This window comes from Acanthochromis polyacanthus, chromosome 14 (assembly GCF_021347895.1).
Source record: "Acanthochromis polyacanthus isolate Apoly-LR-REF ecotype Palm Island chromosome 14, KAUST_Apoly_ChrSc, whole genome shotgun sequence".
In the NCBI taxonomy this organism is placed as follows: domain Eukaryota; kingdom Metazoa; phylum Chordata; class Actinopteri; family Pomacentridae; genus Acanthochromis; species Acanthochromis polyacanthus.
The window spans coordinates 2,473,329-2,491,244 of NC_067126.1; the positions used below are offsets into that span (position 1 = coordinate 2,473,329).

General features: G+C 40.4%; 1 protein-coding gene across 1 annotated transcript; it reads right to left on the reverse strand.

The window, feature by feature from the left end:
* Positions 1–56: 56 nt before the first annotated feature.
* On the reverse strand, positions 57–16,012 carry LOC110965162 (collagen alpha-1(XIII) chain-like). Its single transcript, XM_051958734.1, has 15 exons — positions 15,914–16,012; positions 11,383–11,491; positions 10,755–10,867; positions 10,551–10,592; positions 10,452–10,478; positions 10,300–10,371; positions 6,302–6,367; positions 5,922–5,948; positions 5,802–5,846; positions 4,722–4,757; positions 4,559–4,639; positions 2,478–2,574; positions 2,096–2,205; positions 611–730; positions 57–343 (listed from the first exon to the last, which is right to left on the reverse strand). Exons 2-15 carry the CDS (start codon positions 11,456–11,458, stop codon positions 326–328), a joined length of 930 nt encoding a protein of 309 aa, XP_051814694.1. The 5' UTR covers positions 11,459–11,491; positions 15,914–16,012; the 3' UTR covers positions 57–325.
* Between the last annotated feature and the right edge of the window lie 1,904 nt (positions 16,013–17,916).

The following is a 17,916-nucleotide window of genomic DNA, read 5'->3' on the forward strand; positions in this document are numbered from 1 at the left end:
TGTAAGTCTGCTCATATAAAACAAACAGGAAGCATTAAACACAGTCGGCTCTGATGTGGAGGTTAGAGGCAGGAATCAGACTTTTATTGATCTCTTTGTTGGATCACTGCAGCAGCATCTACAGGGCAGTAGAATAAAGAAATATCACAGATTTAGGGAGTAAAACAAGTCAAATTACAGGGAAGAACACAGAGTTAAGGGTGGTTTAACTGTGTAACCAGAAACAGTTGTTTAGTGGATGAAATGCTGCACATGCTGCACATAAATCATCAGACTGTAAATAGAATAAGATGCTGTCTGATGTGACGTCCATCGATCAGCTGGATCAGTGTCGGGGGTCCTCCTGATGGAACGAGAAGAAAGAAATAATCATTAGAAATACAGGAATTCATTTTGACCACTTTTGTTCTTTAAGATTCGATTTAATTAATCATAATAGTCATTTTTGTACATCAAATTTTCAGAAATAACAGGAAAAAGTTCAGATTTCTGCTCGATAAAGTTGGACAGACTCATTATTCTGAGGAGGATAAACTCTGTAACTGTGTGTTTTTGATTGTTTTCTGAGTTTTCTTCCATGCTGATGTCGTGTGTCTCCGTCATTCGTTACCAGAACGTTGATCCACTGGGATTCGGTGTAAATGTAAAGAGCTTTTCTGTCTGTTCTCAGAACCATCACGTTCTCCGACCGAAGCTTCCTCATCTCCTTCTCCCCGTCTGCGATAAAAACCTGCACAGAAATAACATGTTTGTTCAGAGAACATCTGAAAACCTTCAGAGCTTCCATATTTAACAGGCTACAGATTCTCCACTAGAGGGAGCCGTTCAGTCACACCTGTTCAAACTACAGGTAAGGACAGCAGCAGCTACTGCAGCGTTAAAAGACAGTTCAGGGCTTATTCAGGCTGCTGGATTCCCATTTATTCATTTGGATGTTCCTGGAGACGAGAACAAACCAGCAGATATCAGAGGTTTATTTGTAGTTTCTTTTCTGGACGGTCACACCTCAGTTCAGTTTGATATCTGCTCCAACAATGGATCCAAAATAAACCAAAGTAACTTAGAAAATGTACAAATGACCTGAAACCTGTCAGCATTTTTCCGTCTTTAAAGAATTTGTCCTAAATGCCTAAATATTGGTCTAAAGTGCCAAAAAAAAGTCCAAAATTATTTTCCAAATTAAACAAAATAACTTAAAAAAATATCCAAAATGACTTAAAATTTGTTCAAAATCATTTTTTAATGCCCCAAATGCCTTAAAAATGTTGAAAAATATTTAAACAATTGTCCAAAATAACTTAAAAATTGTCCATATTGACTTAAAACTTGCACAAAATCAGTATAAAAAATGTAATAAAATAAAAGAAACTGCCGTATGTGGCTTAAAAATGGTCCAAAACAACTTAAAAATCATCCAGAGTGGCTTGAAACTTGTCAAAGTCAGTTAAAAATTGTCCAAAATGTCTACAAAATCTCCAAAATTATTCCAAAATTATCCCGATGACTTAAAAAATGTCCAAAATAATTTTTAAAATGCCCTAAATGCCTTAATAATGCTCCAAAATGCCGCCCAAAAAAAGTATAAAATGATCTCAAAAATGTTCCAAAATAACTTAAAAATGGTCCAGAATGACTTGGAACTTGTCTAGAGGCAGTTAAAAATTGCCCAAAATTATTAGAAGTTGTCCAAAATATCATAAAAGTTTTTGTTTGTTTTTCCAAATTATTTTCAGACTGAAATAAACAGAAATGTTCTACTGAAACATTTAGTGAACTGATTGGTTGAAGGATTATTCATCCACAGTCTGTCTCCATCTGTCAGTTTGTGGACATATTTAAATATTAAACTATGTTCTTCTTATTATTATTATTATAGAGCAGCTTAAAAACTGTTAAAGTATTTCTAAACTACACTTCAGTAAACTACTCGAATAATTATTTTAACCATTAAATGTTTTCTTCAAAAACAAACACTTTAGTCTGAATTTATTTCCCTCCTGACTTCAGTTGAACGTCACTCCATCAGACTGATCAGTTAAAGTACTGATTATGACGACAGCCTTCACTCCAACAGGGTTCTAATGATCCTACTGACCGTCTGGATTCGGTCCTTCAGTCTCTGGGACGTCTGAACCTGTGGACAGCTGCATTCGGCTGCTGGACCTGGACTTCCTGCTTCTCCCTGCAGACCTGGAAGGACGAACACTGGAAGCAACACAGTGAGTCACCTGAGCTCACCTGTACAACACCTGCAGCATGATAACATCTACTGACTACATCCACTCATCTGCTCCTTTTGGATCGGTTGAGATTTCCTGATCTCCTGAAAACCACCAAGATGTTTGTGGTCACTCAGGCTGTCGGTCATGAACATTTTTCTTTAAGCAACGTGTAGAAAACGTTTTTAGGAAACTCTCCATCCACCTCTCCATCCACAGCAGAACTCAGAGTTTTTTTAGTCGTCTTCTGTCACCAACCTTGTCCCGGGAGTCCAGAGTCTCCAGGCAGACCTGGTAGTCCTGCTGGACCAGGATGACCCGACTGTCCTGTTGGTCCATGAGGTCCCTTCAACCCCTGAACACAAAATATTCAGTCAGTCACTGGATGGATGGACTGAGATGCTGACCTCCTCCTTCACCAACTGATGAGCCTCTAACATCTGTAGAATCTGATCTGTGGAAAGTTCCACCAGACAAGGTTAGATCCCTGTGAACACCAACATCTAGACCTCTGTGAACACCAAGACCTCTATGAACATCTAGACCTCTATGAACACCTAGACCTCTATGAACACCTAGACCTCTATGAACATCTAGACCTCTGTGAACATCTAGACCTCTGTGAACACCTAGACCTCTATGAACATCTGGACCTCTATGAACACCTAGACCTCTATGAACATCTAGAGCTCTATGAACATCTAGACCTCTATGAACACCTAGACCTTTATGAACATCTAGACCTTTATGAACACCTAGACCTCTGTGAACACCTAGACCTCTATGAACACCTAGACCTCTATGAACATCTAGACCTCTGTGAACACCTAGACCTCTATGACCATCTAGACCTCTATGAACACCTAGACCTTTATGAACACCTAGACCTCTGTGAACACCTAGACCTCTATGAACACCTAGACCTTTATGAACATCTAGACCTTTATGAACACCTAGACCTCTGTGAACACCTAGACCTCTATGAACACCTAGACCTCTATGAACATCTAGACCTCTGTGAACATCTAGACCTCTGTGAACACCTAGACCTCTATGACCATCTAGACCTCTATGAACACCTAGACCTCTATGAACATCTAGAGCTCTATGAACACCTAGACCTCTATGAACATCTAGAGCTCTATGAACATCTAGACCTCTGTGAACACCTAGACCTCTATGACCATCTAGACCTCTATGAACACCTAGACCTTTATGAACATCTAGACCTTTATGAACACCTAGACCTCTGTGAACACCTAGACCTCTATGAACATCTAGACCTCTGTGAACACCTAGACCTCTATGACCATCTAGACCTCTATGAACACCTAGACCTCTATGAACATCTAGAGCTCTATGAACACCTAGACCTCTATGAACATCTAGACCTCTATGACCATCTAGACCTCTATGAACACCTAGACCTTTATGAACATCTAGACCTTTATGAACACCTAGACCTCTATGAACATCTAGACCTCTATGACCATCTAGACCTCTATGAACATCTAGACCTCTATGAACACCTAGACCTCTGTGAACATCTAGAGCTCTATGAACACCTAGACCTCTATGAACATCTAGACCTCCATGAACATCCAGACCTCCATGACCATCCAGACCTCTATGAACTCCAGTTTCTGGTTCCTACCAATGAGTCCACGTCAACATTTAGTCTAAACATCTAAAAACTGTGAGTTTTTTTTGTTATTGTTGTTTTTCCCTTCTACCTTTTTGTTTGTCTGTTTTTTCTTTTCCTAACCTGCTTTGTGGGAGAGGAGTGGGAAGAAAGGGGTATCTGTTTGGGTTTGTTCTGCATATTTGAAAATAAAGTATTAAAAAAAACTGGAACCTTGTCTAATCAGACTTTAACACGTCAGATTCTACTGATGTTAGAGCCTCAACAGTTGGAGAAATGTGAACCAAAGACTGGATTTTAGAGGAAATATGGATCCATCCATAGATAAACACTTACGGGAACTTTATGGAGACACTAGACCAGCCTCTTATTTCCACTATTTTTCCATTTTTAATAACCAATAATTCAAACTATCTCCTCTGTTGGATCCATGCAATCATTCTGATCTGATGAAACCATTCTGTCTGTTTTCTCCACATTTCATGGCTGTTGGAGTTTTATCTCTGGAGATACTGAACCCTGGAAATGACTTCCCAGGTGTTTGAGGGTGAACTTACAAAAACTCCAGGTCTGAAATCCCAAAATTCATCCAGACTATTTGACAGAACTCAGGTTTAAATGAGTGAACACTAAAGTAAACCTGATGGTCATATTTCCTGATTTCTGCCTGATTCCATGGTCATATATTCACACCCACCATGGTTCCTCTTGCTCCAGGTTCTCCTCTCGATCCAGCTTCCCCTCTCTGGCCGGCATCGCCCCGCTGACCCGGGTCGCCCTGATCAGAACCACAGAGCAGGTACAGTGAACTCACCACGGTGTGTTCAGTGTCATGCATCCAGAGCTGGACAGATTTCTACCTTCTCTCCTGGTGCTGCAGTGACGCCTGGTTCACCCTGCAGAGAAATAAAATCAGTTTGATAGCTGGTCCTCAGATGGCTCAGAAATTCAACAAAATAACTAAAGATCATAAACTTAAGATCTGTTAAAAACGGACACAAATTGTTCACAATTATTTAAGTTACCAAAATGACTTCAAATTTGTCCAAAATCAGTTTTTAAAAAGCTGCACCAAATGCCTTAAAAACGGCCCAAAATTATTTTAAAATAACTTTAAAATCATCCAGAATGACTTAAAACTTGTCCAAAGTCAGGTAAAAATGGTCCAAAATGTGTAGAAAATGTCCAAAATTGTCCCAAAAAAAACTTTAAAGTTGTCCATTTTATTTTAATAATTCTCCAAAGTGACTTGAAATGTGTCCACAATCATTAAAAAAAGCCCTAAATATGGTACAAAATGCCTTAAAAAAGTCCAAAATTATTTAAAAAGTCATCCAGAATGACTTAAAACTTGTCCAAAATCAGAAAAAAAGCCCTAAATGCCTTAAAAGCAGTCCAAAATGCCTAAAAAACAGTCAAAAATAATTTTAAAATTGACCAGTGACCTGAAATTCATCTAAAATGCCTCAAGAACTGTGCAGAATGTCTTGAAACTTGTCCTAGAAAATGTCCCAAATTGTCCCAAATAACTTAAAATTTGTTCAATTATATAAAAAATTACCCAAAATGACTTGAAACTTCTCCAAAATGAGCTAAAAAATAAAACTAAAAATAAAATTTGCCTTAACTGCCCTAAAATGGTCCAAATGATCATAAAATATTCTGAGGTGACATAAAGTGATGAACAGAAATGATCTGCTGGTTTATTGTTTATTGATATATTCATGAGTGTAAGTTTGTGAATATATTGAAACATTTACATTTCATTTCTTTACTTGTGTTACTTTCATACATGTGTTGATGGTAATACACGCTGTACCTGTGTTTTTTTAAAGGTGCAGTAAATATATATGAATAAAGAGTATTATTATTGTTATTATTGTTATTATTTAGTTTACTTCATTCTTTGTCCAATGCATGACAGCTAAAGAGTTTCTGACCTTCTGTCCACTGAGGCCTCGTTTTCCTTTCACTCCTTTATCGCCCTGATAGACAAATAAAAACAAACCGGTGACTAACATGTGAAATAATAATGATAATCTTCATCTTTATGAACTCACCCTGAATCCTTTACGTCCTTTAAAGCCCTGAAACACACAGATCAGGATCACCGTCACTGTTAGCATTTTTCTAGCAGCCTGCTTCAACAAATCACATTTTTATGTGAGTAGAAAAAGAATAAATAACAGAAAAGACGTGGAATTAAAGAACAAACAACAGATGTAACATTACAGGAAGGTCCGCTTTAAATCAGTTAGTTCGGCTTATTAATTAATTACCAACTATTTAGTAGAATAAGCAGAATGAAGAGTGTTTTCTGTCCATCTGTGTTGATTACAAGACAAACTTAATGAAGCTACAGATCAGAGCTGCAGTCAGCTTTGCTTTATAAACTCCAGCAGGTAGTTTAATGTTTAGGTTTAATTAAAACTAAACGAACCTTAATCATGCCAGGAGTCCCGATATCTCCGTACAGACCCCTCCAGCCTCGGTCGCCTTTTTCTCCCTGTTAGAATCACACAATAAATGCAAACACTGATCACTAAAATATTAAAATATGAACTGTTTAGAACTGTCATTTTTTCAACAAGTTACTGTTATTTTACAGATTCTATCAGCTCTGGTAAATTACAGATAATAAACTGCTAAAAACAGTAATAATGCACACGTGGACAGGAAAAAGTTTAAAGTATTTTTTAAAATTTCACTATTATTGCTGTATTAAGATCAGCAAAAAAAGGCCATAATATTTTCCAGGTATTTGCTGTTATTTCAAAGAAAGAAAATGAAAAATGATAAACAACTTTGTAACTGCCCCCTGATGAGTCGCCACCTTCTGGAGGGTCTGAGTGTCTGCGTTGCCCGGGGCAACAGCCCCTGGTAGGGTCTCTAAAGGTAGATCGGTCCTGGGGGAGGAACCAGACTAAGAGAGATTCAGAAAACCCCAATGACAGCGAAGAAAAGGAAAGCCTCCACCTCGCCTGGATCAGGGAAACCGGGGCTTCTTCCTGGAGTCACCAGAGGTCTCCTGGTGGCTGAACCTTGGAGCCTGGTGGAGCTCAGTCAGGCACAGCCCAAAGAAACATGGGGCCACCACCTGCTGGTGGTCAGGTGTTCAGACCACCAGCAGTAGGCAGGAGGGGCATCTAGGAGCACCGCCCCCTGGTGGTGGAGACTCGCTCTGGTGAAACATCACCTCACTGATGGAGAAGGAACCTGAGCTGGAGGAGGTGGAGGTACCATCTAGATGTAGTTGGGCTCACCTCCACACCCAGCAAGGGTTCTGGATCCAGAATCCTGGAGAGGGGTTGGACTCTCTGCTTTTCCAGAGTTGCTGAGGGTGAGAGGCTCTGGGCAGGTGTGGAGATACTCATGATCCCCCGGCTGAGTTTGCTTTGTTGGAGTTCTCCTGGAGAACCAGAGGGTCTCCTCTCTGAGGATAAACTCTGACTGCTGTCTGTTCTTCTGCACCAACAGCAGCTCAGAGTATCCGGCCTTCTTGGAGTCTCTGGGTGGTTCCTGGAAGGGGGACCACCTGGAGACTCCAGAGTTCTCCTCATGATGGAGAAACCTGGAGGAGGTGATTAGGAGGAACGACCTGATCTGAACCTGAGTGGTGTTCTGTTATTGGACTTCTGTTCTGGTCATAGACTGGTCATAACAAACACCATGATGGAGCAGAAGGTTCTCATCAGTGTTCCTGGTACCAGAACACCTTAACAGGTCCATGATGGACTTCATAGTCGTATCCTCAGACCTGCAGCCGGATGTTTTGGACGCTCAGGTGAAGACAGGAGCAGAGCTGTCAGCTGATCTCCACCTGGTGGTGAGTTGATCTGATGGAAGACTGGAGGACAGACCTGGTAAACACAAACCTGTAGTGAGGATGAACTGGGAACATCTGGAGGAGGCCCCTGTCTGTGGGGTTTTCAATCCCACCTCCAGAAGAGTTTCTCCTGCATCCTGGGGGAGGTTGGAGACCTGGGTCTGAGTGGTCCATGTTCATAGCCTCCAGAACTAAAGGTCACTGGTGTCTGTGGAGTAGCAGACCAGGGTGGTGGTTCCCATCTTCAACAAGGAGGACCAGAGAGTGAGCTCCACCTACCGGGTATCACACTTCTCAGCCTCACTGGGAAAGTTTCCTCTCAAGTGCTGGAAGGGAGGCTCTGACCGACAGAAGAACCTCAGATTCAGGTGGAACAATGTGGATTCTGTCCTGTTCATGGAACGGTGGATCGGATCTTTACTCTGTGAATCAGATCTTTGCTCTGTGGACCGGATCTTTACTCTGAGAATCAGATCTTTACTCTGTGGATCGGATCTTTAATCCATGAATCGGATCTTTACTCTGAGAATCGGATCTTTACTCTGTGGATCGGATCTTTACTCTGTGGATCGGATCTTTACTCTGTGGATCGGATCTTTAATCCATGAATCGGATCTTTACTCTGAGGATCGGATCTTTACTCTGTGGATCGGATCTTTAATCCATGAATCGGATCTTTACTCTGAGGATCGGATCTTTACTCTGTGGATCGGATCTTTGCTCTGAGAATCAGATCTTTACTCTGAGAATCAGATCTTTACTCTGAGAATCAGATCTTTACTCTGAGAATCAGATCTTTACTCTGTGGATCGGATCTTTACTCTGAGAATCAGATCTTTACTCTGTGGATCGGATCTTTACTCTGAGAATCAGATCTTTACTCTGTGGATCGGATCTTTAATCCATGAATCGGATCTTTACTCTGAGAATCAGATCTTTACTCTGTGGATCGGATCTTTAATCCATGAATCGGATCTTTACTCTGAGAATCAGATCTTTACTCTGTGGATCGGATCTTTACTCTGTGGATCGGATCTTTACTCTGAGAATCAGATCTTTACTCTGTGGATCGGATCTTTAATCCATGAATCGGATCTTTACTCTGAGAATCAGATCTTTACTCTGTGGATCGGATCTTTACTCTGAGAATCAGATCTTTACTCTGTGGATCGGATCTTTAATCCATGAATCGGATCTTTACTCTGAGAATCAGATCTTTACTCTGTGAATCAGATCTTTACTCTGTGGATCGGATCTTTACTCTGTGGATCAGATCTTTACTCTGAGAATCAGATCTTTGCTCTGTGGATCGGATCTTTGCTCTGTGGATCGGATCTTTGCTCTGTGGATCGGATCTTTAATCCATGAATCGGATCTTTACTCTGAGGATCAGATCTTTGCTCTGTGGATCGGATCTTTGCTCTGTGGATCAGATCTTTACTCTGAGAATCAGATCTTTGCTCTGTGGATCGGATCTTTGCTCTGTGGATCAGATCTTTGCTCTGTGGATCGGATCTTTGCTCTGTGGATCGGATCTTTAATCCATGAATCGGATCTTTACTCTGAGGATCAGATCTTTACTCTGAGGAGCTGCTGAGGGGGTCATGGGAGTTGGACCTGCCAGTCTACATGTGTTTTGTGGATCTGGAGAAGGCTCTGGTGCAGATTTTCATTTCTTTACATTAATGGGATGATAGCAAAACTCACAGCAGCAGATCTAAAGTATTTCATAATAAAAATAAACTGTATTTTTATGGAACCTTTGAAAACTGGAGTACAAGTTACTCCATAAAACTTTAAATGAGAATAACATGAGATAAAGCAGTAAATAAAAAGCATCATTAATGATAATAATCTGACACACTTTGTTGTGCTGTCGTCCTGCAGGTCACATTGATCCGTTTTAAAGTTTGAAAATGAGGAAAAAAATATATATTTTCACAGTGAAACTTCTGATGTCCACATTTTCAACATTTCTGGGAAATTTTTGAACATTTTCTGGTGGAAAAAAAAGAAATGTTTAAAAAAATATATTTCTTTAAGAACATTCAGAAAAAAATCAACCAAAATGCAGCAAATTTCTCTGGATTTTGGTTGATTTTTATGTGACTGTTCTTAAAGAAAATATCAGAAGTTTTACTGATAAATATGGAGTCACTTTTGGTATTTTTAGGATTTTTTGGAAGATTAATTTTTTTTGTTTAATTTTTGTCTCATTTTTGTCATTCATTGTTTTTGTTTTTTGGAAGCTTTTTATTCATTTTTTAAAATTGCATTTTTTTTTTCAATTTTTATGTCTTGCCAAATTTGGGGATTTTTTTAGATAAACTTTTTAAGGGAAATTTTTAAGGAATTATTGGAATTTTCTTCCTGAAGATTTTGCAAATTAGGGGAATTTTTTGCAGATTTTTGGGATTTTTCTCAGACAAGGAAACAATATTTTTGGTGCCCATAAGTGAAGACCACAGGAGGCTTAAGTTTATTCTGGTATTAATGCTTTGAACGTGTTAAGTCGTTTAGGTGTTTTCTTCTCTATATTTGTACTTTCCTTCAGATCTCAGCTCTTCTGTCGGTCGTTTTCTAAATGAATAATGAAGCTGCTGTTCTCTGACCTTCTGGCCCGGTGTTCCCATGACTCCTGGTTCTCCTGGTTCTCCATCTGGTCCCTTCACTCCAGGTTCTCCCTAAACACAACGGTTTGACACAGCTGTTCATGTTTATCTTCTTTATACTCTAATAAAGACGGTGTGGAGGTTTTACTGACCCTGAGTCCTCTGGTTCCTCTGCAGCCCTGAAAACACCACAGACGTTAAAACGCTGACATTTACCTGAACACATCAAACGGTCCTGATCAAGAACCTACCTTCTCCCCTTTAGGTCCTGTGATGTCTTCTGTGATGTCCACCTGAGGAGTCACACACAAACCAGCAGGACTTTAGGCCACAACATCCAAACATTTGAGATTTTTGGTTTGTTAGCAGGATTTTCAAATTAAAAGTCCAGTTTGCAGCATTTTAAAGTTGAGATAAAGGTTTATTTGTGTTTGTGAATCAGAGCAAGTCGTCACCATCAGCTCTGCTCTCCGTTTGATTGGAGGAAACAGAGGAGGAGGAAGAGGAGGAGGGATGAAGACCTCACATCTCCGAGGTGAAAACCTGGAGCTGACCGTCGACGGGAATCCTGAACACAAAAACATTTTCATCAATTTGTCTCATTTTTAATACTTTCTGTCTCACTATTGTCATTTTTGTCTCATTTTTTGTCATTTTATTTCTCATTTTTGGGATTTATTTGTCTCATTATTTGCTATTTTGTGTCTTATTTTTGTCCTTTTGTGTCTCATTGTAATTTTGTGTTTAATCTTTACCATTTTGTGTTTACTTTTTGTGGTTTTTGTGTCTCATGTCTCATTTTTGTTGTTGTGTGGCTCATTTTGTGTTTCATTTTCGTCATTTTGTCTCATTCAAGCACCTTAGAAAACAGTAAAAACTGTCCTTATTTCCGTCTTTATATTTCCTGGCTGCTAAAACGTGTTATTTTGGTGATTTAAAAAAAAATTATAGAACATGACTGTGAAGCTCAGCAGCAGGTTCTGGACTCCAGATGTTTGATCTGAGCTTCCAGATGTTTGATCTGAGTTTCCAAATGTTTAATCTAAAATCGATATTTTTCTGGCCGAGTGTTTCTGGACTCACTGGACGTGACGGAGGACCGGACCGGCTGGATGCCGCTGAGCAAGAAAGTAAATCCCAGAAGCAGCAGAGTCAGCATCTCTGTTCTCTGCAGCAGCAGCAATAAGAAAAACTAGAGAAACAGAAAGACAGAGAGGAAATGTTGATGTTTAAATAACTAGTTTACATGTAAACAGGTGGATCAGGATCCTCTAACAGCCAAACTCTTCATCAAACCTAATTATCAGATTTCTGTCTTTAAAATAACAATAAGTTTCTATAAATTAAAGGTATTTTAGCTGATTTAAATGCAGTAACAAATGTGTAATACAGGCACGATTGTAAACAACAAAACACTTCTGTTTATCAAACTTCAGATTATTGATGTCGAATCGTCACCTTGTCGCGGTGGAGGGGTTTGAGTGTCTCGGTGATCCTGGGAGCTATGCTGTCCGGGGCATAAGCCCCTGGTAGGGTCTCCCAAGGCAAACTGGTCCTGGGTGAGAGACCAGACTAAGAGCGATTCAGAAGACCTCGATGAAAACAGAAAATGGTAAAGCCGCTACCTCGCCAGGGTTAGGGAAACCAGGGCCTTCCCGTGGAGCCAGGCCTGGGGGGGAGCTCATAGAAGAGCATTTGGTAGCCGAGCCTTGGGGTCCCGTGGGGCTCGGTTGGGCACAGCCCGAAGAAGAAACACAGGGCCACCGCCCAGTAGGCCCACCACCTACAGGGCAGGAAGTCGGGGTCGGGTGCTATGTCCACTGGGCAGTAGGCAGGAGCGGGCGTCTGGGCGTACCACCCCCTGGTGGCGTAGACTAGCTATGGGGACGTGGAACGTCACCTCACTGGCGGGGAAGGAACCTGAGCTGGTGCGGGAGGTGGAGCGATATCAGCTAGATATAGTTGGGCTCACCTCCACGCACAGCAAGGGTTCTGGAACCAGAGTCCTGGAGAGGGGTTGGACTCTCTCCTACTCCGGAGTTCCCAAAGTGAGAGGTGTGAGGATACCCACAAGCCGCCGGCTGAGCGCCGCTTTGTTGGAGAGGGTAGCCTCTCTGCAACTTCGTGTTGCAGAGGGGAAAACCCTGACTATTGTCTGTGCGTATGCGCCGAACAGCAGCTCAGAGTATTCGGCCTTCTTGGAGTCTCTGGGTGGTGTCCTGGAAGGGGTATCGCCCGGGGATTCCATAGTTCTCCTGGGAGACTTCAACACTCACATGGGAAACGATGGAGAAACCTGGAGGGGGGTGATTGGGAGGAACGGCCTGCCTGATCTGAACCCGAGTGGTGTTTTGTTATTGGACTTCGGTGCTATTCATAGATTGTTCATAACAAACACCATGTTCGAGCATAAGGTTGCTCATAAGTGTACTTGGTACCAGAGCACCTTAGGCCAAAGGTCGATGATGGACTTTATAGTTGTATCGTCAGACCTGTGGCTGTATGTTTTGGGCACTCGGGTGAAGAGAGGTGCAGAGCTGTCAACTGATCACCACCTGGTGGTGAGTTGGATCCGATGGCGGGGAAAACTGCCGGACAGACCTGGTAAACCCAAACGTGTAGTGCGGGTGAACTGGGAATGTCTGGGGGAGGACCCTGTCCGTAGGGTTTTCAACTCCCACTTCCGGAAGAGTTTCTCCTGCACCCCGAGGAAGGTTGGGGACATGGATTCTGAGTGGTCCATGTTCAAAGCCTCCATTGCAGAAGCAGCTGCTAGGAGCTGTGGTCTGAAGGTCACTGGTGCCTGTCGCGGCGGCAATCCAAAGACCCGCTGGTGGACACCAGTGGTGAGGAAGGTCGTCAGGCTAAAAAAGGAGACTTTTCGAGCCTGGTTGGCTCTGGGGTCTCCCGAAGCAGCTGACAGGTACCGGCTGGCCAAAAGGGCGGCAGCTGTGGCGGTTGTGAAAGCTAAAACTCGGGTGTGGGAGGAGTTTGGGGAGGCCATGAAGAAGGACTTTTGGTCGGCCTCAGAGAAGTTCTGGCAAACCGTTCGATGCCTCAGGAAGGGAAGGCAGGGCTTCGCTCAGGCTGTGTACAGTCGGAGTGGAGAACTGTTCACTTCGAAGAGCACTTCGAGGAACTCCTGAACCCGGTAAACACGTCCTCTATGGAGGAGGCAGAGCCTGAAGACTCAGGGGGATCTTCGTCCATATCCGTGGCAAAGGTCACCAAGGTAGTTAAGAAGCTCCTTGGTGGCAAGGCGCCAGGTGTGGACGGGATTCGCCCTGAGATGCTGAAGGCTCTGGACATTGTTGGACTGTCTTGGTTTACACATCTATACAATGTCATGTGGGCATCGGGTACAGTACCTTGGTCTTCATGATGCTCTCTGCACTTTAAACAGAACTCTGAGACTATCACAGAGCAGGTGTATTTATACGGAGACTTGATTACACACAGGTGGATTCTATTTATCATCATCAGTCATTTAGGACAACATTGGATCATTCAGAGATCCTCACTGAACTTCTGGAGTGAGTTTGCTGCACTGAAAGTAAAGGGGCCGAATAATATTGCACACCCCACTTTTCAGGTTTTTATTTGTTAAAAAAGTATAAAATATCCAATAAATTTCGTTCCACTTCACGATTGTGTCCCAATTGTTGTTGATTCTTGACAAAAAATTAAAATTTTATATCTTTATGTTTGAAGCCTGAAATGTGGCGAAAGGTTGAAAAGTTCAAGGGGGCCGAATACTTTCACAAGGCACTGTATCTCGTCTGGCCTGGGAACGCCTCGGGATCCCCCAGGAAGAGCTGGAAAGCGTCGCTGGGGGGAGGGACGTCTGGAACGACCTGCTTCGCCTGCTGTCTCCGTGACCCGGCCCCGGATGAGCGGAAGAAAATGGATATTATTTACAGTTATGTCTTTTCTTCTTTTTTTTACATTTAACTGTAAATTTAAACTTTTTTTCTCTGATTTTACCAGATATTATCTGTAATTTACCAAAATGGGGGAATGTCTGTAAAATAACATTTTTAAAATCATGATTATACACAAATATAAGAATATTTTTAGCTGATTTAAATACTTCTTTATGTCATACAGTCAAAAATTGTGTGGAAAAAAATAAAAAACTGATTTTTTTATGTGAATATTATTTACAGTTTTGACCTGTTTTCTGTGTTATTATCTGTAATTTAACAAACAGGTAAAATGTGCAGCAGATGTTTGAAGTTTTCCTGCAGGTCGGAAACAATAAATGAAGATAATTAAGTCTTTAGTCTCTGCTGTTGTCTTCATTTACAGGCACCAAAAATGTTGTTTCCAAAAAAATTCCCCGACTTTCTGAAAATTTGCAAAACCGTCAGGAAGAAAATACCAATAATTCCTTAAAAGTTTTACTTAAAAAATTTCTTCCAAATTTGACAAGACATATATTTTTTAAAAATTAAGATAATTAAATTGTAAATATTTTCAAAAAATGAATATAAATCTTCCCAAAAAACAAAACAATGAATGACAAAAATTAGACAAAATGACAAAAACTAAACAAAAATGATAAAAATGAGACAAAAAATATTAAAAAAAAAAAAAAGATAAATATTAAACAAAAATTGGCAAAAATCAAACAATGATGACTGAAATGAGACAAAATGATAAAGAAGATAAAAACTGACAAAAATGAGACAAAAATTTGACAAAATGACAACAATTTAAAAGAAAATTACAAAAAAATAAACAAAAAAGGACAAAAATGTGACAGAAAATAGCAAAAATGACACAAAAATGACAATGAGAAAAAATTAGACAAAATGATAAAAATTAAACAAAGAATGGCAAAAATCAAACAATGAATGACAAAAATTACACAAAATGACAAAAATTAAAAAACTACAAAAATGAGACTCAAAATAGAAAAAATGAGACAAATCAGAAAAATGACACAAAATGAAAAAAACTAAACAAAAATTTAAAATAGTAAATATTTTCAAAAACTTTTCCAAAAACATCCTAAAACATCTAAAGTGATTCCATATTTATCAGTAAAACTTCTGATGTTTTCTTTAAGAACATTCACATAAAAATCAACCAAAATCCAGAGAAATTTGATGGATTTTGGTAGTTTTTTATGTGACTGTTCTTAAAGAAATGTTTTTTTTTAACATTCCTTTTTTCCACCAAAAAATGCTCAAAGATTTCCCAAAAATGTTGAAAATGTGGACATCAGAAGTTTCCCTGTGAAAATATATTTATATTTTATTTTTCCCATTTTCAGACTTTGAACCGCATCATTTTGACCTGCAGGACGACAGCAGGGTTAAAGCAGCAAACAGAGGATGAAGTCTGACGACCAAACTTCAGCTAAAAGCAGAGAAGAGCAGCTTCACAGTTTACATTTAACCTCAAACTGATGATCCTCACATTAAGTCTAAACAGAACTGTGCTGTTAGATCCTCCTACAGATGATTTATCTCCTGTTAAACGTCTGAACGCCGTCTAAACTGCAGCTCCAGAGAGATTCTACTGATATTTACTCTAATAAATGCTAATGATGAGCCTTACGGAGCTCTGAAAGCAGCTTTTCTGGGTAATAACGCTCCGTGTTTCCTACCTCAGGGCGGCTGGAGGCTCCTGCAGCTTCTGGTCTTCTGCTGGTCTTCGTCCAGCTGCAGCTCTTTCTGCTTCTCTTTCTGCTGGGCTTGCAGGCCGAGGCCACTCATCTCCATAAAGTGTGGAAACGCTGGCAGCAGCTCCACAGGAATAATCAGATAATTACTGGAGCAGCGAGCCAAAGAGCAGCAGCTCATCAGAGGACGATCCAACGGAGCTTCAGGGCAACAAGCCAAGAACGTCTCAGCAGAGGCAGGAGGTTAAACAAGGACAGCAGGCAGAGGAACATCTCCAGAAGATCAACAGAGGAACATCTCCAGAAGATCAACAGAAGAACATCTCCAGAAGATCAACAGAGGAACATCTCCAGAAGATCAACAGAGGGACATCTCCAGAAGATCAACAGAAGAACATCTCCAGAAGATCAACAGAGGAACATCTCCAGAAGATCAACAGAGGAACATCTCCAGAAGATCAACAGAAGAACATCTCCAGAAGATCAACAGAGGAACATCTCCAGAAGATCAACAGAGGGACATCTCCAGAAGATCAACAGTCAACTTTAAAACAGGTGAATTTTGACGACACCAGGGTTAACTCCCTTAAAGGAAAAAATTCTGAATGTGAAATAAAATAAAAAATGTCTGCCATGTAAAACGATCGTATTTCATATGGAGGTCATTCCAGTGTACTTTAAAAAAGTTTTACCACGCTGTACTCAAGCGAGTTGTCCTCAATGAACTGAGACCTGTGAGGGTAAAGAGCAGCACCACACTAAATACAGACAGAAAGGATTAATAATGAGGTCTAAACGATGTTTTTGGGGATTTTTGGATAACTGAGCATGACCCAGGAACATCATTGCTGTTCCTGACAAATGAACAGGAGGTTAGAACTTTGACTTGGAGCTTTATTTTTATTTATTAGGAGTCAGTAATGTATATTATTGATTATTGATGGTTTATACATTATTGAAGTAACGTACTTCTGTCTAAATGAACCAGATGGCTGCTAACGCCCCGTCTATTTTATGTTTTGTGTGATGTTTTTATTGTGTTTTTGTTTATTGTGTAACTGCTGCAGAACAAATCACGCTTCAAAGGACAAATGACGTTGAAATAAAAATCACCAGAAAAGTGGATCAGTCGCTGGACGTGTTTTCTGACAGTTCCAGAGAAACTTCAAGAAGTGACTTCTGGGTAAACTTTCGAGGACGGTTTTGTGGTTGTTTTGTGTCTCTTCAGACCACAGTGAAGCATGGAGGTGTGATGATCAGAGGCTGGAGAAAACTTATTTATTGTATTTTAATCAACATTTTGATCCTTTTTGGGTCACTTTGGGCAACATTTGAGTCATTTTGGAGACGTTTCTGATCATTCTGGGTGAGTTTTGGGGTTACTTTAGACATTCTTTTGAGTCATTCTGAACATGTTTTAGGGAAAAAAAGTGACTTCTGGGTAAACTTTCAAGGCTCTTCTCAACATGTGTGATCGGTGGTTGGTCAGAAACGAAGAAAGACACCAGGATCATCTGTAGACACGATTCACTCTGTGGCTAAATAACTTCATAATTCTGATCCAAGATTTGTGTTTTATAATGAAGCCAAACAATAAATGGATTTGCTATCAGCGGTTAAATTTACCGCCTGATGTTTTGGTACTTAAACAGCTTGTGAAATGTGAATATTTTATGGTTTGTCATCTGTCAGTGAACTGAACGTCTTTGGAAAAACAAGACGTGTCTCAACACCGTCTTCTGACATTTTAGCCGCCAAACAGCTAACCGTTAACGGATTAATCGACTATGCTGTTAGTTTACAGTTGATTTCTTTGGGAGAATCCAGGTTTCTTGCATTAGATGAAGTTATTCTGAGTTTAGTTTATCATTTTATCACAGCTCAATAAGAAAACAGAGTCCAGGAAAACCAACAGATGAAGTTTGACTTCAATCAGCCACGATGTTAAAACTACAAACGTTCTGCCTCCATGTGGATGTTACTACATA